Source organism: Mesitornis unicolor, unplaced genomic scaffold (assembly GCF_000695765.1).
Source record: "Mesitornis unicolor isolate BGI_N332 unplaced genomic scaffold, ASM69576v1 scaffold5309, whole genome shotgun sequence".
In the NCBI taxonomy this organism is placed as follows: Eukaryota; Metazoa; Chordata; class Aves; order Mesitornithiformes; family Mesitornithidae; genus Mesitornis; species Mesitornis unicolor.
The window spans coordinates 43,657-66,238 of NW_010205110.1; the positions used below are offsets into that span (position 1 = coordinate 43,657).

The 22,582-nt window shown below is 37.1% G+C and overlaps 1 protein-coding gene across 1 annotated transcript in view; it reads left to right on the forward strand.

Moving 5' to 3' along the window:
- The window catches only part of NBAS (neuroblastoma amplified sequence), a gene marked incomplete at its 3' end in the record, with an annotated part of 53,345 nt that overhangs the window by 3,046 nt on the left and 27,717 nt on the right, over positions 1-22,582 (forward strand). The window contains exons 3-14 of the mRNA XM_010191268.1: positions 3,737-3,791; positions 4,421-4,457; positions 5,877-5,954; positions 7,035-7,082; positions 8,205-8,248; positions 8,685-8,822; positions 9,598-9,727; positions 9,842-9,940; positions 16,251-16,389; positions 17,201-17,266; positions 20,591-20,719; positions 21,361-21,424. Of these exons, the coding sequence (XP_010189570.1) occupies positions 3,737-3,791; positions 4,421-4,457; positions 5,877-5,954; positions 7,035-7,082; positions 8,205-8,248; positions 8,685-8,822; positions 9,598-9,727; positions 9,842-9,940; positions 16,251-16,389; positions 17,201-17,266; positions 20,591-20,719; positions 21,361-21,424 (1,027 nt within the window). The remainder of the gene's footprint in view (positions 1-3,736; positions 3,792-4,420; positions 4,458-5,876; positions 5,955-7,034; positions 7,083-8,204; positions 8,249-8,684; positions 8,823-9,597; positions 9,728-9,841; positions 9,941-16,250; positions 16,390-17,200; positions 17,267-20,590; positions 20,720-21,360; positions 21,425-22,582) is intronic.

Below are 22,582 nucleotides of genomic sequence, written 5' to 3' on the forward strand. Positions count from 1 at the left end.
GGCACCGTAGCCGCGGGAGGGGACTCGCCCGCTGCCCCGGGAGCTGAGCGGCTCGGCGCCGGGGGCGGCCACCGGCTCTGAGGGCCTCAGGGACGGGCCACTGCCGGCAAGGAGGCTCACCGGGCTGCTTACTCCATTCCTGACTTGCACAGGAGTGGGAAGGGCTGCAGGAGCAAGCACAAAACGTGTCCCTGCGGTCACCGTGTCCCTGTCATTGTCCCTTGTCGCTCACTCTGTCCCTGTCATGGTCTCATGTCTCTTAATTTCAGCCTTGTCACCCTCGTTTGTGTTGCCTGGGGTGCCTTGAGCTGTTTCTTGTTCTTTACCTGCGACCAATGTATACCAGATGTTACTGTTGAGCTGATATGGGGGAACCTATGGTGAACTTCAGGTCTCAACTCTAGGAACAGCTGTGCTGAGAGCAGTGGAAGCCATCCTGGTGACATGGAGGCCTTTACCAAGCTTACCTTGCCTGAGGGAGACTGGTTCCCTCCCTAGACTTGTGTCTCAGTATGACTGTGTGTGTGTTTTCAGGAGCAGGTGAAAAGGGAGAAGTATCTCACTTTGGGGCTGCAAGGCTGTCAAATAGGTGTAAAAGCTTAAAAGATGGAAAAAATGTTATTCTTGTATTTGAATGTTTTGCTTGCATTCCATCTTGTCTTCTCCATGGGTCAGTGAAAAAGCTGAGATGCTCTTTCATCTTTCCTTTTTCATCTTTTTCCCTTCAATGTGCTGAATGTCCCCTTCAGCTGCTGCTGCCACTGTCTCTACTGTTGTTCAATTTGGACATAGAAAATGTAAGCAGTCCACTTCCCTTTGTTTCTTGTATTAGGTTTTTATGTCCCCTGCAGTTGTTAGTGCATTTCAAACTCATATTAGTTTATGGAAGTATTTAGAAGCATAGAATCATAGAATGTGTTGAGTTGAAAGGGTTTAAAGCTCATCCAGTCCAACCCCTTGCAGTGAGCATGGACAATGTTACTAGATCAGGTTGCTCAGAGCCCCATCAAACCTGACCTTGAATGTCTCCATAGATGGGGCCTCCACTGCCTCACTGGGCAACCTGTTCCAGTGTTTCACCACCCTCATAGTGAAGAACTTCCTAATGTCTAATCTAAATCTACTCTGCTCTAGTTTAAAATCATTGCTCCTTGTCCTATTGCTACATGCCCTTGTAAACGGTCCCTCTCCAGCTTTTTTGTAGACTCCTTTCAGGTACTGGAAGGCTGCTATAGCATCCCCCCACAACCTTTTTTACTCCAGTCTGAACAATCCCAGCTCTCCCAGCCAGTCCTTATAGGAGAGGTGCTACAGCCTTTGGATCATTTCTGTGGCCCTCTTCTGGACCTGCTCCAACAGTTCCATGTGCTTGTACTGAGGGCTCCAGAGCTGGATGCAGTACTCCAGGTGAGGTCTCACGAGAGCAGAGGGGCAGAATCACTTCCTTTGACCTTCTGGCCATGCTTTTTTTGATGTAGCCCAGGATGTGATTGGCCTTCTGGGCTGTGAGCACACGCTGTTGGCTCATGTCCACTTTTTCAACCACCAGTCCCTTAAGCAAGGTTTTATGCTTAATGGGAATCTCTGAACAGAGGACATGTAAAAACATCACAGGTGGAAGAATGTACCTGTTTATAATTACTGAAGCCATTGTCATGAAAATATATTTTTGTTTGCCAGAAAGACATTTTTATTTGTTTCTATTGATCTGTAAATCCTTAATTGCAGCAACAGGTACGAGTGTTCGGAAAAATATGACTTCAGTGTTACCAATTGATAATTTTATAGAGTGCTCGTGTAGGTGAATGGGTAGTTGCACCCATTTTTATTTAACCATGTTTTGAGAGATGGTGAATAGTGTTTATTTTTAGTAACCTCTGAGACCGATTTACTTGTCTGCAAGCCATTGGTGGGACTTGGGTGTGGTGGCACATGAGACTGGTTCTACAACTGTGTTAAGGGGGCAAGTAGACAAGTGCTGTCTATATTCTGAAATGTATCAGATGTATCACTTGATTCTGTGGTTTTTTTCATTGACATCTGATGTTTTGAGATTTCCTCAACACCCTCCTCCCTCCCCATGAGCTTGCTGGGTGTGCAACAAAATCCAAAACTATGTGGGTGTCTTGTCAGTGACTAAGTTACTTAGGTTGTATTTCTGGAGTGCTCTGGTGAAGAAGAATTTGTTTTCCCAAATGAGAATGAATTAGAAAAGAAATACAGCAAATCTGTTGCTGATGTGATAGGAATATATTACAGAGAGTTAATTTTGGGTCTTCAGAGTATAATGGTAAATCAGCTATGTGAAGGATTTAAGATATGTGGAATAGGAGCCTGTAGTTTAATGGACACTAAAAATATTAAAAAAAATGTGAAGAGATATAAGCGATGTGGGGAATGTTTTTACTGGGAACTTTTCTTAATCCAGAAACTTTCACAAGCTTTGCTTTTAACCTCTCTAGGAAATTGTAGCTCTTCCTGAGGTACTATGATATCTGTAAGAAATAATTTATACTCTCGCTTATTTTAGTGTAATGTCTTGTTATTTTCTGGTTGATCAACCTTAATTTTGGAACGTTATCTATTAGTACAGCTGTATTGGCGTCCTGCATGCTGAGAGGAGACAGCATGGTTATTCAAAAGTATTTCTGGATTGCAAATTTTGCATAGAAAACTGCTAATCTTTACTTCAGTAACTTAAATTTGGTAGCCTAAATTTTTTTTTAAACATGGACATACTCTGGAGTTCTGATACATTTGTGTGTCTTTCAGTGTCTGCTGCTCTATAGCTTGGAGTGAGAAGTCTGAATATTTCAGTTAACAAGTGGTGATCTGTTCCATGTATTCTGTCCTGGAGGGAGGAGGAATTTAGTTCATTACCTACTCTAATGCTCAGTTTGGGGTGCTCCAGTATTTTCACCAGAAAAGCATAAGCATGACTGCTTATTTTGAAGATTTGTGTGTGATGCCTTTCCTATTGGTTGTCTTTCTTGTCTTCTCAGTTTAATCCGTTTTCCAACTTTCTTATTGGTAAATTTTTCCTCTTACCTCTGCTTACATCTAAGAATATACATCCTATGTGGGTTTTTTGCCAGTGCTTAGAGAGTGCGTTCCTTTATATAGTGAGTGTAATTGTTGTTCCCTGCCTCCCCCAGGTAGAGCAGGACTGCTGAAGAAGCTACGTGAGACAGTATGGAGTAGAGGTGGTGATCTGAGTGGCTGTGTTACCTAGTGCAAATTGTCATTAAGAAAAGGATTTTTTTCTTCTGAAGTTCATTGTTTTTCTTAATAATTCCAAAACTTTCATGAGCAGTCTTTATGTGGCTTACCAGTTAATATATTGGCATATATTGAACACCAATTGCTTTGACAACTTCTGGACATTACCGTTCAGTCTGGCATTCCTTCGGCATAGAAAGAATGATTTATAATACCTTACAGAAGAACACAGTGAAAGGTTGATGTCTTTTGTTACTACCCAAAGATCAAGGCAAAGCTGAGTCAGTGGACGATCTGTAGTACATTTTCTTTATTATATCTTGGCACATAAAATACTTGATTTTATAGCCTATTTTAGCTTATGCAGTTAAATTACTATATGAAGTTGCGAGTAATAGAAAATGCATAAGGATCTTGTAGGCTAGCAGGCAACTTTAATTTAATCAGTGAATATATGTATGGATGTTATATTTAAGTTAAAATGTATGACATAGTTTCACCATTATTGTAATTGCAGCCAAGAGGCAACAGAAAACATGGTGCATCATTTATCATCACCAGAGCAATTACAGGTAAATATGGCTTGTTCTTATGTTCATGACTTGTAAAAATGATGTGTGGGTTACTTGGAAAATTTACAATTTCTCCACTTGGGAGTGGCACCTGTAATGGAAATAGAGCACAGGATGTGTTTTCAGGATGATGTTTTCTGATTATCAGTATTGCCATGTTATTTTTATGGCATTTTTGTGAGCTTTCTTGTCTCTGTTAGCTTATTGGGACAAACTAATACACGATACATCTAAGAAGTTTAGAAGCTGTGTTGTATTTTGCAAAATGTTTTTGAGGCTTTTTTCGCTACCAGCTGCATTGGGCTGTTTGGTAGTTAGAGACTTCTATCAGGAAGCTTTACATTCTGTTTACATTACGTTGCCATTCAGCACTTGGTTTATGCAGTACTTGAATTGTGGTTTTGTCCAGTAGCAGTTTCTCTTAGAATTTCCAGAAATGTGTAGTGATTTATTTTTTTTGATCTGCCGTTTGCATTTACTGTAATGTAAGAATTCATTAGCCAAGAATAGATGACTTTTCCCGTAATATCTTTTTATTTTCTGAGAATTTCTGAGATTCTGTGTGCAGTAAGATGGAGAGTGGTTTAAAACTGCTGGAGATGTAATTTTTACCTCTTACTCTGTTGTAGGTCCTGCATTGTTTTTACTTCGGTACATTTGGTACAGGTAAGTTTGATGGAAATAGTATTTAATCTTTTTATTTGGTAATATTTTTATAGCTTTTTTATTTGATTGAAAGTTGTCTTTAGTGACAGTAAAATTGAAATTGTTTAGAATATTGTCCAAGCAATGCTAAGAATATTCTCTTTTCATAAGTTTGGGTTGTAAGCACTTGAGTTGCAGCTGAAGCTTATCTAGAAAAGAGCTGATGTATACTAGTTTGACTTTTTGCTTTTATCAGAAGCCTAAGTAAACTTGCAGTTGGAATGTCTCAATGATGAGTATGATGGCATGGCAGGATTTGCTTCCTCTGGAGTGATACTTTGGATCATTACTTTTTTTTGACAATACGGACTGTCATATAAAAAGCTTGATAACTGGTACACTGGCAGGTTTGAAGATAACAGTTCTCCCTTTTTAGGGATGTTCTGTTGGTTTTGATATATGTGGAAAGGGACATTATCATGGCTCCCTGTGAAACAATGCCATACGTGAATTCAGCAGGCAATACTGTTTTCCTTGTTGCTGGTGCTCTACTTAATTTTGTGCTCTCCCTCCCTTTTTTATGGATTGTTGGTTATGGGTTCAATACCATCATATAAAATCTAGTTGTAAGTGTTCAGGTGCAGAGAAAATTAACTTACTTTTCCTCGCTCCCCACAATAGACACATTTAAAGTCTGATTTCTAGCTTTTTAAATTGATTCTAGTTGCTATATTTATGTATTTAATAACAGTGGTTGTGAGGGAGTTTGGGAGGCCTCTAGTTTAAAGTCCTGCTAAAAACAAGGAGGATTTCGAAATCAGAGAATGTTTCCTAGGGCTCTGTCCGGCTGTGTCTTGAAAACCTTAAAGGATCCCAGAGCTTCTCTGGGCAACCTGTTCCAGTACCTGACTGTATTCATGGTGACAAATTATCTTCCTTATGTCAGCCTGGAATCAACTCTGTTTTAGATTGGTCATGGTTTTTTGTGCTCTTGCCATGCACCTCACTGGTTCCTGTCTTCTTGGTAACCTCCTAGGTATCAGAGAGCTGCTGTTTGGTCCCCCTGAAGCCCTCCCTCCTCTGGGCTAAACAGGTGCCATTCCCTCAGCATCTCCTTGTAGGGCAAATGCTCCAGTACCCTGACCATCTTGGTGGCCCTCCAGTTTATTGGTGTTCTTGTAATGGAGGGTGTCCAAAACTGCCTTCTGACCAGAGTGTATAGAAGGATGAGTAAATAATCAGTTCCCTTAATGTGTGGTAATACAAACAAGGATGTTGTTAGCTTTCATTGTTGGCAGGGTGCAGTGTTGATTCATGTTTAGTTGCTAAACCACCCAGGTGATTGATGATTGCTTTAAAGCTAAATCATCTGGCATGCTTATCTCGTACTACTTATGTTAGGTTATATTCTGATTTAGTCTAATGTTTTTGTTATTTCAGCCCTGCAAAGTTTTGTCTGCCCACTGGACTGATTCGTCTAGTTAGTAAGCAGATCAACTGGCACCTAGTACTTGCAAGGTAACCAGCTTACGTGCTTTCCCATTTTTGGAAATGTGAATGTTTTAATGCTTCCTCTTCTCTCCACACCATTCCCATTGATAACAATGCTGAGTTAATACTGTGCTAAAGTAATATTCTTCTTTTTGATCAAGAGAAATACTGGAGACTTTCACAGTTAGCCTTGGGAAAGGTCGGTCAGTTTGCTACCTAGGGGCTTCCATGCTGCTTCCCTTCATTTAATGCATCTCTCTCTCAGGTCTGAGTCTCCTTCCAGCCTTTCAGGTGAAGTGGCTTGCAGTGCAATCCTTCTGTTGGGGTCGTATCCAGAACTTGAGTTTGATAAGTTGAAGACCTGTAACTTGGCAAGATATTTAATATAAAGTGCTTATTTTAAAATTTGTGGAAAGTGAATGCATACTCTCAAGACTTGTTTTCTATTGTATGTATAGAGGAGAAGTAAGAGTTCCAAGGCTAGAACCAGCTGTTCTGCACTAATTTTAGCAGCATCAATGAGATCACTGGCTTTTAAATAAGAATAAATATGTACAGAAAAATGGTTCAATGACATGAATGGAATGTTTTAGCTTATGATGTGTGATCACTGAATGTGATCAGTGGTTCAGCAAGAGCTCTGTACTGTTGAGAGAGATGGTGATTCTTTGAGGGAAATGATGATCCCTTTTAATGCACAATATGCCAGTTACAATGTTTTATGTTAGGTAGAAAGACAGGAGACCTGCTCCTAAGGAGATGACGTAACTTACTGAAGTACAACAGTTAGTTATTGCAGGTAAAGCAATACATAGTTTTAGATAACATAAGCAACATCTGATTTTGACCTCCCCTGCAGCAAGATTTTTAGACATTGATTCTGTTTTCTTAGCGCTACTAGAAAAGAATGACAGGGACGCGAGCGGAATCTTATTACAGCACTGTTGTGTTTTTTTTTGTATAAAAGTTGATGTTTCCCAATTCATTTTGATTTATGAAAGGGTAAATTTATAGCTCATATTTCAGAAAAGTGCTTAGAGCTCTGATGCACGTTCTGTAAGGACTGGACTTTAAATGAACATTCACACCTTTGTTTTTCTCTTTCAGCAATGGTAAACTGTTGGCAGTTGTTCAAGACCAATGTGTAGAAATCAGGTAACTTAGTGTTATCTACTGCTTCATGACCACAGTTGTGGAGTTCTGAGAAAGTGTTTCTAATAATTTACTAATCGTACTTTTTGATTTTTTTTAATGTGTTTGCTTTTTTTTCTTTTTAATGTTTTATATTGTGAAAGTAATTATGGAATAGTCTTAAAATACATTATCACTTAGAAGGCAGAAGTCTTCTATTTCTTTTTAGTTCTTGGCCATTCCCCATTGAGAAAAATAATACTCTTCCCTCAAAACCCCGCACAATTATAACTGTTATAGATAATTTTATATAATTATCTATCTGTATCTCTTTCTTTTTTCAAGATGTGAAAGAAAAACAATTAAGATGCTTCAAAATACTAACCCTAAATCATAATCGTTCTAACGTTTGCCTTTCTGTTACCCCTAGAATTTCTCTCCTAATAAATGAAGCAAGGAGCTAGTATTCTGCTTGTCTGTAGAGTAGCTGGCACGTGTAATACTTCACCTTATTTTACAAGCTGTGTGGATTGCCGTAAAGACTGCTGCTTTACCTTTTTCTTCTGCTGTCTATCAGCAAGCTCTCCTTTGCTAGTTCAAGAACACATTTAGCTGTACAACGGATCTTGATTGAGTGTGTTTACTTGCTTCACAAAAATCCATTTGCTAGAAGGTCAGACCTTCTATTTATATGTAAAAGAAGCAAGTGTATTAAAATTGTGGTGTGAACACCATAAATGTCAGCTTATAGACTATAAAATAAATCTTATGTTTCAACTGTATTAATGTAACTATATTCTTGCATTGTTTCTAAAACTGTAACCTGGAGAATACTGACTAGTTTGGTTTTTTTTCTAGAGTTACGTGCTGAAGTTGTGAAATGCTGCTGTCCTATTTTGAACAGCATTACTACTAAATGAGGGATATTAGTATTTATGCACTGAGAGGAAGGTGTCTAAAATACTCATTAGTTGCTGCAGCTGCCTAAGGGTGAGGGCTACTATCTGTCTTTTTGAACAAGTAGTTAAATAAGTGGAGGCCTTTGAATTGTGCACTAGGTGCATTTTTATAATGTTCTGTTTATTCTGGAAAATTGAACAGTGGGGTTTTTTTCTTACTTAAATCCATATGAGTCTTTTTCTGCAGGTCTGCAAAAGATGACTTTGGATCCATAATTGGAAAATGTCAAGGTATACAATATGGCAACCTCTACATCATTACTTAGTGCCATCATTGTTTATTATTCATGCATTGCTAAGTGGTGGTGTTGGCTTACTTTAAAGATAATGTTGTAACTTCTTAAAAGCATTGGGAAGGATCTCTTAATAAATTTTGCTTTGTGACTAGCTCCATTACTCTCCCTCACCCTCTTTTTTTCATGATGATTAACATATAAAGCCTGAATCTGAAGTGAGATGATAGCTAAAATTAATGGGTTTGGAAGACTTTAGTGAGTGTTGGAAGTGATGAGTGTCTATTTTTTTTTAATCTTTTTATTTTTTCTTCCTTTGTGATTAGCTTGTGATGGGTAGACACCCTTCATTTTTTGGTGCAGTTGACTTTTTGTTCTGTTTAAGGGATTATACTTATGTTTCACTTTTCAGTAACTTTCTGCCTTTTTCTTAGTGCCAAAGGACCCGAACCCTCAGTGGAGGCGAGTGGCATGGAGTCACGATTGTACGTTACTTGCTTATGCTGAAAGCACTGGAACAGTGAGAGTGTTTGACCTAATGGGGAGTGAGCTTCTGGTCATTACACCAGTAAGTGCTGTCTTGGACTAAATATGAATATAGTAGAAGATTTTGTAAGGACAATAGGCAATTTCCTCTCTTTGGCCTTTTTTTAATCATGGTTTACTTTGGTATAAGGGCTTGCAGTATGAATACCATGCACAAATGTGCCATGAGGTGTTTATCATATGATGGATGCATTACAGTTAAGTCATGTGCAGCCTTTGCAAAGCATATCCTTTGTGCTGTTGTATCTAGTCGGAATCTTAATCTTTTCTTTTTCTGAGAATTGTGGTAGATATGCAGGTACATCAGATTGTGCAAATATACAATCACCTAATTAGCATGTGTGCAAATAATTACAATTTGTAGTACTAGATTACAAATCTGCACTTCACATGCAGAGTCAATTATATATCAAGGAATATTGCTATATGAGGATTTTTTTTTTCTTGGTATAAGAATAGATAATTGCTGTTGGCTTGCTCCACAATATATTTAGTATTTTGTGTATTCAAAGGTTTTAATAAACTGATTTTGGAAGGTGGCTCAAGTGTATTTCCTTAGTATATTGTCTTTGCAGACATTATAGTAATAAGATGTCTTTAAAATCAATGTAAAAGGACACGTATTTTGTTACTAATACAAACTGTGGAACTTTATTTTTTAAAATATAATTTATATGATAGTAAATTTAATATATAATATAGTGAATTTAACTTACTAGTTCTTTCAGTAACTAAGAGACTTTTTTTTTTCAAATTCCCCTTTGTCTCTCAATGTCTCTCTGCATTTTTGGGTAAAGACAGCAAGTTTTCCGGGAGACCTGAGTTATGCTATTGCTGGATTGATCTTTCTAGAATACAAAGCAAGTGCCCAATGGTCAGCCGAATTGCTTGTCATTAATTATCGTGGAGAACTGAGAAGTTATCTTGTAAGGTAAGCATAAATTTTGACTTGCTTTGAGAATGCACAGTGAACTTCAAAGGAGTTCTTTGCACTCTGTAAAGAAAATAAATCTGAAATAATATATGTATTTTTTCCCATACTTAGTGTTGGAACAAATCAAAGCTTTCAAGAAAGTCATAGTTTCAGCTTTAGCAGCCATTATGCCCATGGAATAACTACTGTTGTTTATCATCCTGGTCATAGGTAAGTGTTCTGTTTGCTACCTGCCATTAATGCTGAAATGATGAACAAGAGTGGCAGAATTAACATTGATAAGTGTTGGATAAGAAGGGGGATAAAAAAGATCTGGTTTAATACTGGTATTTAGAATCATAGAATCGTTTGGTTGGAAAAGGCCTTTAAGATTATAGAGTTCAACCATAACTTGTCCACTACTAAACCATGTCTCTAAGCATCTTATCTACCACTCCTTCCAATACCTCCGGGGCAGTGACTCCACCACTTCTCTGGGCAATCCATTCTAATGCCTGATAACCCTTTCAGTGAAGAAATTTTTCCTGGTATCTAATCTAAACTTTCCCTGACACAACTTGAGGCCATTACCCCTTGTCCTATCGCTAGCTATGAAGGAGAAGAGACTGACCCCCCACCTCACTACAATCTCCTTTCAGGTAGTTGTAGAGGGTGATAAGATCTCCTCTTCTCCAAACAAAACAACTCCAGTTCCCTCAGCTGCTCCTCATATGGCTTTTTCTCCAAACCCTTCACCAGCTTTATTGCCATTCTCTGGATGTGCTCCAGTGCATTAATGTCCATGTAGTGAAGGCCTCAAAACTGAACACAGTATTTGAGGTGCAGCCTCATCAGTGCTGAGGATCACTTCCCTTGTCCTACTGGTCACACTATTTCTGATGCAGTCCAGGATGCTGTTGGCCTTCTTGGCCGCCTTAGTGAATCAGTAACAAGAAGTCATATATCATTGTACCTACGAAAGAAGCCCAAGTTGGTGATCTCACTTTACTAATGGAATAATGAAAATCAAGTTATGTTCTTTACTGTTTGAGTACCTTGCATAAGCAACATTTTTTAGAACGTCAGGAGTAGCTTCAGAAGTCTTTTCTGAATTCGATGGGGGTAAAGACAGATGTATTATTTGTTTGGATTTTTTCTGTCTGGATTTGATTGCTTGGACTGGTTGGATTGTCCAGCCCATTTTCCTTAGTGTTCTGGCTGGAACTGCCAGGCTTTGGTGTTTGTTGTCTTGTGATGCATTTCATTAATGTGCTGGGTGGAGATTATCAGACTTGAGAGATGGACTAACTGGCTGCCTGCACTTGAACCAGATGTAGTTGAAGTAGGTCCTGGTTAGCTAATTACTAATGTTAAAAATGAGTTTACCTTTTTAATATCTACTTGTTATATAGCAAGATAAATGTAACAATGTATTTTTCTATTTCTCTTCAGTTGGAACTAAACTTCCTTCTAGATATTTTTCTCCTATTAGATCTAGTAGGATTGAATTTGCCAGCACAATATATTCTGTCACTCTATTGTTTTAAATTAGGCTTGGCTATAGAATATCAGAAGAAACTCTCTGTTTAAAAACTTGTTCTCATTCTTCAATTTAAGTGAGCTGCCCTATCTATCTTAGGGAAAAATGGTTATTAGTAAGAGGTAATGTTCTTCCAGCTCTTTACTTTGTGAGATAAATTTTGAGTATGGTTTCTTCTTTCTACCTAGTTCAAATCTAGTATGAATGCATAGTACACTGCACATAATTAAGTACATTCCACATGATCAATACTCAGTACACTACATCTAGAGTATTGAGCTGTGGGTTATGGAGCTTTGGTAACGCTGTCTGACCAGACAGCAGAACCTACTCCATTCTTTCCTTTGATCAGACCAGGGCTAATGGTTCTTGACACTTGTTCCCACAGTTATCTTTTCTGCTCCTAATATTAAGAAGTAGATTGATTATACCAGTGAGTGTTGCAATAGGGGATGTATCTGAATCTGTAGGAAAATTCGGCACAGTATCTTTGGGAAGAAGTCTGATAATGAGATGAATTGCTGTTGAAAAGCGTAATATACTTTAATTTAGATGCCTAATGTTGGTGTTCTCATGTGATCCAGCCTTCATCTATGATTGAATTTATGGTGCACTTTGGTTGACAGAACTTAAATGTGTGCTTCAGTGTGAGCTCTCTGTAGGCTTTAATGGAAGGTTCAACACCTGCTGATTTTGAGTATCTTAATCTGGAGCTGAATGTCTTACTTCAGGTTTAGCTGCAATTGCTACAGAAAATGTGTGATATTAGAGCCTAAAATGTGTGATGGCTATAGGAGATGAAGGGTTTTAGATTTGGTTGAAATTTGCTTATTGTTCCCAGGCTGATGAGTGAAGAGTTAGGTAGAAGTCTCAAATTTTTCCTGGATGCCTCAGATGAACTTGCTGTTCTTAAGACCAGTATTAATCTAGTTATCTTCAGCCCAACTTTGGAGAAACCTTTGAAATAGAGTTGAGGTACATAGCCAGAACTTTACCTTCTCAGAAATTACTTTTGTCATATATTAACTTAACATCGCTTTGTGACCCATGCAGAATGGCATTAAACCACAGCTGATGTGGTGTGATTTAAGAACCTAAGTATTTGGCTAAGAAAAGTGGTTTTTCACATTACTGGCACAAAAAAAAATGTTGTTGACATGGTATGTTCTTCTTTAGACTGAGACTAACTTAAAAAATTAGTAAGCAGGAAAAAACCCTCTCTTGTTGTTATTCCCAGTCTACCTGACAACTTGATATTTTGAAATCATCTCCTGTCTTGTCCTGAAAAAATAATTGGTAAACAAACCTCATCTTTGCAGAGGCTCTCAGGAGTGCCTTTCATTTTCTTTTGCTGCCAGTTGTGTTATTCATCTTAATAGTCTCTGTCCCTGCTGTTGTATTTTGCTCTCTGAAACCTTTTTAAAAGTTTAAGTACGTGCTGCCATGATGAATTTCTCTGCAGACCTGGGAGAAGGCTTTTTGTCTAGAGGTTGTGTGTTTTTTGTGTGTGTCTAAACTGATATGACATCTTCATTCTCGCTGTCATCAAGTTTCATTTATCCTAAAAGATACCTCTGAATTATAAATATGTTGCACTGTATGTGACAGGTTTTCTGAAATTTCTTTGAAAAGATTTATCTTGATGGAGTTTGAGAGCTGGTTCAGGCAGTTTTGGAGCTGCTGCTGTCACTGTTATTGACAATTCTTCTCTTAGTCTTTGTGGTGCCATTTGTCTCTTAGTCACCTCTGGCACAGTGTGCTCAGTTGCCGTTGAGTTGTAGTCACTGCTGCTGTCGAGACTTTTAGTTCAGTGGCATATTGCAGTGGAAGTTGGAGCTTATGGAAGAATTTAGGTGCCTATGCATGGACAAGACTATAGGTAGATTAATTTTCCAGAAGATTGTGCCAGCTGTCTTTTGGTTATTTAGAATTCACAGCAGCATTGTCGCGATTTCATTAAGTTCTTGTTTACTGATTTTTATTTTTATTTTTTTCCTTATGAAAGGTTACGAGAAAGAGATACATCAAAGTTGCTTTCTGTGCTTAAAAAAAAGTTAGGAAATTCGTCACTTTATGCATTATGATCTGTGTAATGTTAATCTTGCCAGTATCTTTCAGTGTTTTAACATGTGATTTCATGATACTAGACTGTGTGCTCAGGTATTTGGATACCCAAACATGTTTCTTCTCAGTTAGCTAACATGGCCATAAACTGCATCATGTGCAACAGGCTAGATCAAGTATTTTACCTTAAAACCTAACGTTCTTTGATTGGTGGCAGTGTCAAGCTTCTCTGATAGAAAATTGTAGGGCAAAGCTGCAGAAGGGAAACATCAGGGAGAAGGAAAATAAAAAAATATGTAGAAAGGAAACAAGCAAAAGGACTATGAATTGTGTGACACTTAATCTGTGAATTTTTTCTGTTTCCAAATGCACTTTTCCCCCAGTAATCAGTAGAAATTTTGATATTAAAGTATTGCATGTAGTTTTGAGAACTGTGGTGATTATTGGTGGCTATACCTCATGTGTTACTGTTTTCCATGTTCCTGAAGGTTGGATGTGCTTCTGTCCAAGCCTTACTCATTAAAGTAACTTTCTTCATGAAAGAAAAAAAACCACCTGTTCAAGTAGTTTCTGATATTTGTTGATGCCTCAAAGTTGAATGGAATTAAACTTGCTATGTTGTCCTGCTTGTTGCTTCTGAATTCCAGTTTTTTGAGTATGGGGTTGCTTAAATATTTTACTTTTCAATGTCTACCTTTCCACTGTTATTGTTATTTTTCACCAACCCCTATAGTCTTAGAGAGTTCTGGTACCGAAGCATGACTTGCAGAACAAAGTACTCTTATTAGTATTTTGGGTTAAAGTGGTGTCTTGGTTAAGTTGCTCTGAGTTCCTGTCCAAATATTTACTTGAGAATTGTCCAACCAGTTGACCAGAATGAACAGCCACTATCAAAACCAAACAGTTGGTGTTGACTGGAAGCTGTTTAAATGTAAAGCAGCTTGGGTTCATTTAAGATGTAAAGTTTGTCACATAAATGGCTTAATGCAGTCTTATATTATTAGCTTGTTCAGAAGAGAGGTATGCACTGCAAGAGTTCTGTGATATTGTAACACTGGGGTTGCTGTGCTCACTGAGCCACAGTTGTATTCTCTGCTTAACAAGCAGTATTCGTGGTGACGGTTCTGCAATCTGTGTAATGCTGAAGTATCGTCCTCCCTTGCTGCTGTGTCTGTGCTGGAGTTTTCTCATTTATTTTCCAATACCATACTTCGCTAATTGTTGTCAACTGCATAACTCAATTGAAAGCTATGACAGCTGAATTTTATGTCTGCTTTTTTTCTGTGTTATTCTTACTAAAAATGTATGCCAGTAACTCAAGAAATGTGTTTGCTTCCACGTGCTGTTCAGGTCACCAGTTTTAAGGAGTCACAGAATCACAGAATCACAGAACGTTAGGGATTGGAAGGGACCTCAAAAGATCATCTACTCCAATCCCCCTGCCGGAGCAGGAACACCTAGATGAGGTTGCACAGGAAGGCGTCCAGGCGGGTTTTGAATGTCTCCAGAGAAGGAGACTCCACAACCTCTTTCTGAGTCTGAAATATGATCTGTGCTACTCATAGCAGATTTTGTTGACTCTGATAGGAATCTGTTCCTTATCTGATAACAGGGTTTCTTCTCGGTATACTACAAGAAGAAACCCCCATGTCATGGATGCTCAGCCAGTACCTTTACATGTTCTAAAGTTAAACAGCATCTCCTTAAGGGAGAAATAATTACTCTTAGTTGTGCTATGCTTTACATTCTGATCGTAGGAACAATGTAAATGTACCCATTTTCCTGTTAGTTGTGGTGATAGACTGTGAGTCTCCTATTGCTGTTTTTGTGGAAAATGGTGAGAGTGATTTCTGTTTTCCTGTCTTAGGCAACTCTTTACACCACAAAATAACTACAGCTCTTCAGAACCTTAACAGACTGTAAGCATTCATCCTGGAAGTCATCCTGCTGTGTGTTTGTGAATAGCATGAGACTCAGGAATGTTAAATAAGTTTTACTGACCTTTTAGAGAGAATTAAATGGAGAACAAAATTTTTCCACCTTTTTTCTTTCAGTTTCTTTCTCTCACAGAAAATGTTTTGAAATACACTCAGCTCACAGCTGAGAGCTATATGTACGCCAGCCACTAGGTGGTAGAGCATTTCAAGAGTAATGCAGACTTTGAAAATAGATAAAGGAGTGTTCTCATGGCTGAACTTCCGGCTTTTACAGTCTATGCCCTTTTTGCAGATACTTTTTGATGGGTTGTTCACTAAAATGATGATTTCAAACAGATTTAAACATCTGTTCTCAAAGTTTTTGTCAAAGTAATCATCAGTTAAATATAAAACTGCTTGTTATTAAGGTGAAAGGGCTTCAAGGGCAAATATTTTGATACATTTTAGTGATAATTAGCAATAATTGTAAGAGTTCCCTGAAAGTTTTTAAAATATCATCTACTGTATATAATGAAACTATTGCATGCACACTGTAATTGGTAGAGTGGCTTTAGAAAACAAAATTGAAAAACCTTCACACATTCAGTTCCTCAGTAAAAGAGAAGTAGCTTTTGTACCACATCTGAATAAATTAAACAGTATGGATAGAACTTTTCATAATTACTATCATTCTTGGAGGGTAGGGGAGAAACTCAAACATAGACAGGCGTATTTTCTTCTAAATGTTAGGCGTCATGCCTGACTTGGAAAGCTAGAAATGAGAACAGGTAGGGATAAATGCCACAAATAACAAGTTACTCAAGTAATATTTGAGTCTTTCTGTCTGTGAATAAACACTTTGAAGTTTGAAGCTTATTGGGGTTGTTAGGTATCTTAATATACTTAGTGTTTGGGTTTTTTTTTTTACTGCAAGCAAACTGCTGTAGTTCCAACTTAAGACAATTTAAAAAAATTATGTGGTGGTATATGAAATCATAATATTCCTTTGTATATTTTACAGACTTTTGCTTGTAGGAGGCTGTGAAACAGATGAAGATGGGGTATGTAAAGCAACTGGTTGCGGGATATCTGCTTGGAGAGTTCTGTCAGGCTCTCCCCATTACAAACAGGTCACTAGTTATGAAGATGACATTAGAACAGTAAGTAGTTCTCTTCATTTTATTGGCTGATTATTATCAGTGGCAGAATTATCTAACTGTGGAAGTTCAATACGAATCGTTTTTTGAAAGAAGAATTTAATTCAGTGTTCTGCTATGTTGTAAGCTATGATATGATCTTCTAGAGTTAGCTCTTCCTCCCTATTTTCTGTTTATTTTTGCTTTTTCTGTAGTATTATTTGAACTTCTAACTTCTTGATTATCACGTGTGATTTAAAAAACAAACAAAGAAACAACAAAACAACAACCAAAAATGTAGCATGGAAATATACCAGTACACAACTAAGGAGTTCCTATATGTTTCCTATCTGTTGGAAAAAAATCAGTTATTTTTGTCTTTTTAATATGTCGTAACAAAAGGCAGTACACCTGAAATAAATGTTTCAGTTTAAGTGTCACTCTTGGTGATGCTTTGTTTGTTTGTTTGTTTGTTTGTTTTTCTTCTAGTAGAAGTAAATGATTTGGTAACAACTCCTGTGTGGATATAGTAAAACCATTTACAGTATACCAGGACAAATTCCAGCATCTACTTACAATATAGGTATTGCTTAGTATTATAAGCAAGCTGTTGATTTTATTGTAAATGAGTAGTGCTTTTCTGTGCATACCTAATGAAATGGGCAAAGTTATACAAACTGCATTTTATTATCCTTGCATTATTTTAAAATAGTGCTATGAAAGTTTAAAGAATCATGCAGAGTTGTTTTAGTACTTTACATACGACTTAGGTTTTGGTGCATAGAAGAATGTAAGAGATTGTCTTTCATTGTATGATATGTTTCTGTTCTTACAGGCACAGAGAAGAGGATTATTAAGGATTATGAATTTAAGATTTTATAGCAGGCGGGGAACAGAACAGGTATTAAGGTCTAAGTCTACCTCAGAAATGCATTTTACATAATTGTTCATTAATGACTGTGAGAGGCTGATTGAAAGGAGTTTTCAATTTATGCAACTTAAGAATTAACATTTCTCTAAAACTTATCAAAAATAATGAGCTTTTAGCATTAAACAGAAGAGCTTGCCATTTATTTGGCTTTTTGAAAAATCCAATTAGTTCATCTGCTGAAGCTTGAATCTTGGATTTTCAGCATACTGACAGGAGCGGGTCTAGAGATGTAGAGTTCAATATTAAATGTAAACTCTTATTCAAAAAGAAAGGTGTAGAAAGTCACCTAGTTATTTGCTAATGAATATAACGATCATAGCATGTTAAGTGTGTTATATCTTCTCCAAGAAGAGAGTAGGTTGTGACGAAGTTTCTGAAGTATGTGCCTGAGAGAGAAATAGGAGGAAGTCCAAAACCCAACCTTTTGTATTACCCCACTCTCACTAGAAAACTAACAAACAAACAAACAGCCCTCCCCTTGCAGCCCAACATTTTCATACAAAATAGGGAAGAAAAAATGAGTAGATTCAAACTATTCATTCATGGCTTAAATAGGGCAGACACAGAGATTTAATTCTTAGTCTGTTATGAGATACTATAGAAACATTCTGCTAAGTAGCTTCAGAGGTTTATTATGGGTCAAAGTTCTACTAGCAGAACACATGTGAACCCAATCAAGGTGCTCATCAGAATCAACTTGTTCCTAGCAAACTCTGGCTATGGGTCTTTTATTCTCCTTTCCCCTGAATGAGTGAGTGTTAAATCTGAGTGTCATACTGAGGTCTAGGTGTGTGCTTTCTACATTTCTTAAGGTTTTGCACACAGTGCTTGTGGGCTTTCCTCTACAGGAGCTACCCACAAGCTACTGCAGTTCTATCTCTTGTCTACTGGTGGTGTGTAGCCTTTGTTTGATGCTTTTTTTTTCTCCCTTTCTGTCCTTGGAAAAATGTTATTTTCCCTTCTTCTGCTTTGCAAGGAAAGATCAGTAAAGAATCCATCTACCACCCTCACTGTGTCCTCCTGAGAGGTCTGGTCTGCTCTGTAGTGATATGGACTTTGGAATTGACCTTAACAGATTTTTGGGATGTTTAGGTGACTGGTTAAAAGCAGAAATTGCATGCTTGATTGGAAGGGAATCCAAATCTTTCTGAAGCTCTCTCAAAGGTGGAATGGGGGGAGATTTTATTTCCTTCACTGAAAAGATAAAAGAAAAGGCTGAAGTAAACTTTTTTTTACTGGAAGGCTGGTACTGAGTGTTACTGTACTAAACTTCAACTTCATTGCACTTGCCGGTACTAAATTTACAAAGAAAAGCTGGTATTGTTATTCTTCCTTGGTTGTTTTAATCTGATTTCAAGAGACCATGGCTTAAATACGTGAGGTATAGTTTATATATTCTTATTGGGAAACTGGCAACAGTGTTAAGGTATGTCAGGCACAGCAGCTAGAGGATTTTTATATTAGAACTAGCTATATTGGGATTTGGTTCTTAGTGTTCCTAACTTAAATGACACTTACAAAATGCAAAGTCCCAACCTGCTGGGATTTTCAGTACTTCGTTCTGCAGTTCCCTCAGCTGCCAAGCTATTTACTGAGGCAGCATTGCCTGCTTTGCTGAAGGACTGATTGATCTCTGTAGATAACTGTGCTCGGGTGGTAAATTTGAATGTGTTAATGGCCAACCAACATCAAAATTTAACAATAGCTTTATTGCTGTCTACTGAGTAAATGTTTAACCCTTGTTAAGGTCTGTGATGTATACCACTGACCATTTATCTGAATGGGTTATATATTTTAGCTAGACATTTATAAGTCCTTTAACAGTCTCTTGTTCTTTGTCCTCTCTGCACGCAACTAAAATTGTAAAGAGAGAATTGCCGTATCCTTTTCAATTAAACATATTTTAAGCTTGAATTTAAGCAGTGCTCTCAATAGCTGCAAACCACTGTACAACAGTGAGCAGATGACTTGATCATCATTGTTTCTGTGGCATAGCTAGAACTCAGAACAACCTAAGAACTAAAAAGAATAAAATCCCCCTAAACTCAGACAAAGAGACCCTAAAAGAATATTGTTATCTTCAGATGATACCTACCACTGATGTGCTGTAGAAGCTTTGTTAAAACTTCTTAATCATATAAATTTCTAGTAACTTTTTTAGGGGGGAGGTGCTGGCTTAAAAATTAATTAGGTGCAGATTTGGCTAGTTCTAACATTATTGTATGTTGGATCTTTATTAGTAAGTTTTAAAAAGCAAATTGCACTAACAAAATGGGAATTTATGAACAATATCAATTTTGGGAATCTACATCCTGCTATCTTTCAATGAATACTAGACTCTCTAGAGAAAACCTAACCATCTTTCTGAAAACACAGAAGTTGTGTTGAGGGTGGTTTATTTACAATATAAATTGTATTTTCAGAAGCTTTGCTGGTAGCGCTCAATTTGACTATAAAATTAGAGTGTATATGTAGAGGCTCTTGTCTTGTGGAAATAGTGTATAGTTTCAGTTGTAATTATGTGGGAGTTCATGAAACCTTAAGGAAATATTTTTTCTTGAAGTACATTTTGCCTCTTAAGATATCCAGAGCTTAAGGAAAACTTCATCCAGGAGAATTTTTGTAATCTTGGTGAAGTTTACTTACAGATGTTGAATTATTTCTTCTACATGAACTTAATCTGATGTTCACTATACTCCTTCTTACTCTGTTTTTACCCAGGAAATTATTAAATTCAGGTTCAGTGTCCTGTAATAAGCAATATGTTCCTTCAATATGTCTTCATCTATGTATCTCTTGTATCCTCTGTTATTAATTGTAATAATGCCCATACAAAAGTTTGTTTACAGGAAGGAAAAGCTGTACTAAGCTGTGTTTGTGTTGGGTGGACCTGAGAGGCAGGACAGTAGAAAATTGAGGTTGCTGATTGTTTTCTCCAAACAGATCATTTGAGAACAACCTGCAGTTTTTCCTCCGACTAGCCCTGTGTTAGTCTCTGCAGTGTTCTCCTATGAATGCCATGCTTTCAGATTTTCTTTGTTGTGTGGCAGTGTGATACGCAAGTTCACATTCCTAAAGATTTGTTAATGTTATGGTAAGGTTTTACTCCTCCATGCCACAATTGATATTTTACCTTTATTCTGACTTTAAACATTTGTTTTTTAAAATTAAATTTAAAGGTTGTTAAATTTTCAGGATGGAATTGTACAATTCATTTTTCCTAAAATAGAGAATATGGTTTGGTTGGTTGGCTGGTTGGGTTTTGTTTTATTTTGCTGACATCGTGTTTGGCAGGATGGAGTTTTCAAGATGAATCTTTCTCCTGATGGAGCTCTTCTGGCAGCTATTCATTTCTCAGGAAAACTGACAATCTGGTCTATTCCATCTCTCAGACAACAAGGAGAATGGGACCAAAGTGATCAGGTAAGAAGGATGTAGATCTTTAGAAATTTGCAGTTTATATTTTAATTCTTTGGAGATATGTTTTCATAGGAAATGAGAGAAGTTCAGATAACTGTGTTTTAGCTGCATATTGTCTTTCCAGTCAACTCCAGATTTTCAGAAGCACTATATTTAATTTTACAGTAATCTGCTATGTTTTGACTATAAGCCTTAAACTTTAGAAATTAAGAAAAAGAACCAATTATGTTGGATTGAATTTTTCATGAGGCATTTTGATGCCAAATGGGTAACACTGATATCAGTAGACTGAAATACTATTTTTGAAATGTAAGTGGAGACCAACACAGGTAACTTTATTTGAGTGGTTGAAATCAAAGTCTGCTGTGTGTCTAATGTGTTCATCTATTCCTTTTTCAAAATTTACCTTGCCGTCTGCCAGATAACACTCCAGAATAGTTTGTTCATCAAGTTGGCATTAGTAAGTCATATGCTTTCTACAGGAATTGTTTGTAAAAGTACAGCAGCTTTGTGTTTTATGTTGAGGAAATATTTGCATTTATGTGGGAGCATTTTAATTGAAAAATGAGTAAATACACAAATTTTCTGTGTTAGTGACTTAATTGCATATAATCCTTGTTTTCCTCTTGCACTTTTTTTTTTAGCCAGGTTATGATGAGATCAACCCAGACTGGAAACTGTCTAGTGAAAAAAGAAAGAAAATAAAAGGTATGTGATACAGTTAGATCATTATATTATACCTTTGTGTAGTTAAAAATATTTACAGAACTCTACAAAGACCTGAAATGGCTTAATAAATCTCAATTGGAATAGTTACCAAAATTGTATGTATGGTTTGAATTTGTAGCATGGCATAGCTAAATGAGTGTCATAATAGTTGTTTTTTTTAAATCCTCTCTTAGGAATACTTTTTGTAGCCATAACGATAAATAAGATGATATTCCAGTTAGTGCAGGACTTAATTTATTATTAATCATGTGATTGTGGCTCTGTAGAATGCTGAACACTCAGCAGATGTCTCGGCTTGTATCAGACATCATAATGTTGTAGGTGACACAGTAGCCTAAACTTGTCTTTACCTTTTCTTTCTATGGATGTTTAATACATCTTGAAAACTAATCTAATTTAAATGTATTACATATTTATATATTCTAAAACAAAGGGATTTGTTTCCTCTGACTGAATTTGCCTCATGTCAGTCTCTCTAGTCTTTTCTCAGAATTCAGGGCACTCTGTGCAGCCATTTATCACCTGGTCATTGCATGGCTCTTCCAAGAGTGCAGACATCAATGATTTGTTCACTACTTGTGTTCATTTATGTTATTAAAAGATCCCTGTTTCTTTATAGTACTTTTCTTGGTGATTGTGTCCTTGGGTTAACTCATCTGACCTTCATGGATAGGCTGCTGACTAAACACTGAACTGACAGAAAAGCAATAAGCTGATCTGTTTCTCAGTGCTTTTGGGGAAAGATTGTCTTCATCAGAAGTGGCAAATGACATTGTAGTGAACAAATGGAGCTAACTCTCTGAACGTTTTGTTGCAAAATCCAATTACCGTAATCAAGACAGTCTTAGAAATGGCACAGCTTCCGTCTTCAGTCATGGTGACTTTATTTTGTTTTGCTATGTTGGCTTAATCTTCCTAACAACCTTATCATGTAGGTTGTTTCAGGAGCCTTGTTCATAGTTGTCACTTGTCCTCAACAGCAGTGTAACCTCTGATTTTCTTCAGTATTATGTTTGTTGCCAGGAAGGCTTGGTCAAGGATGTCCTAGGAAGTACTGAAGCAGATCTTTATCAAATGTCTGAAATTTGTCATAATTTGTGCAAGTAAATCAGTTTATTGTGAGTTCTTTTTCCATAT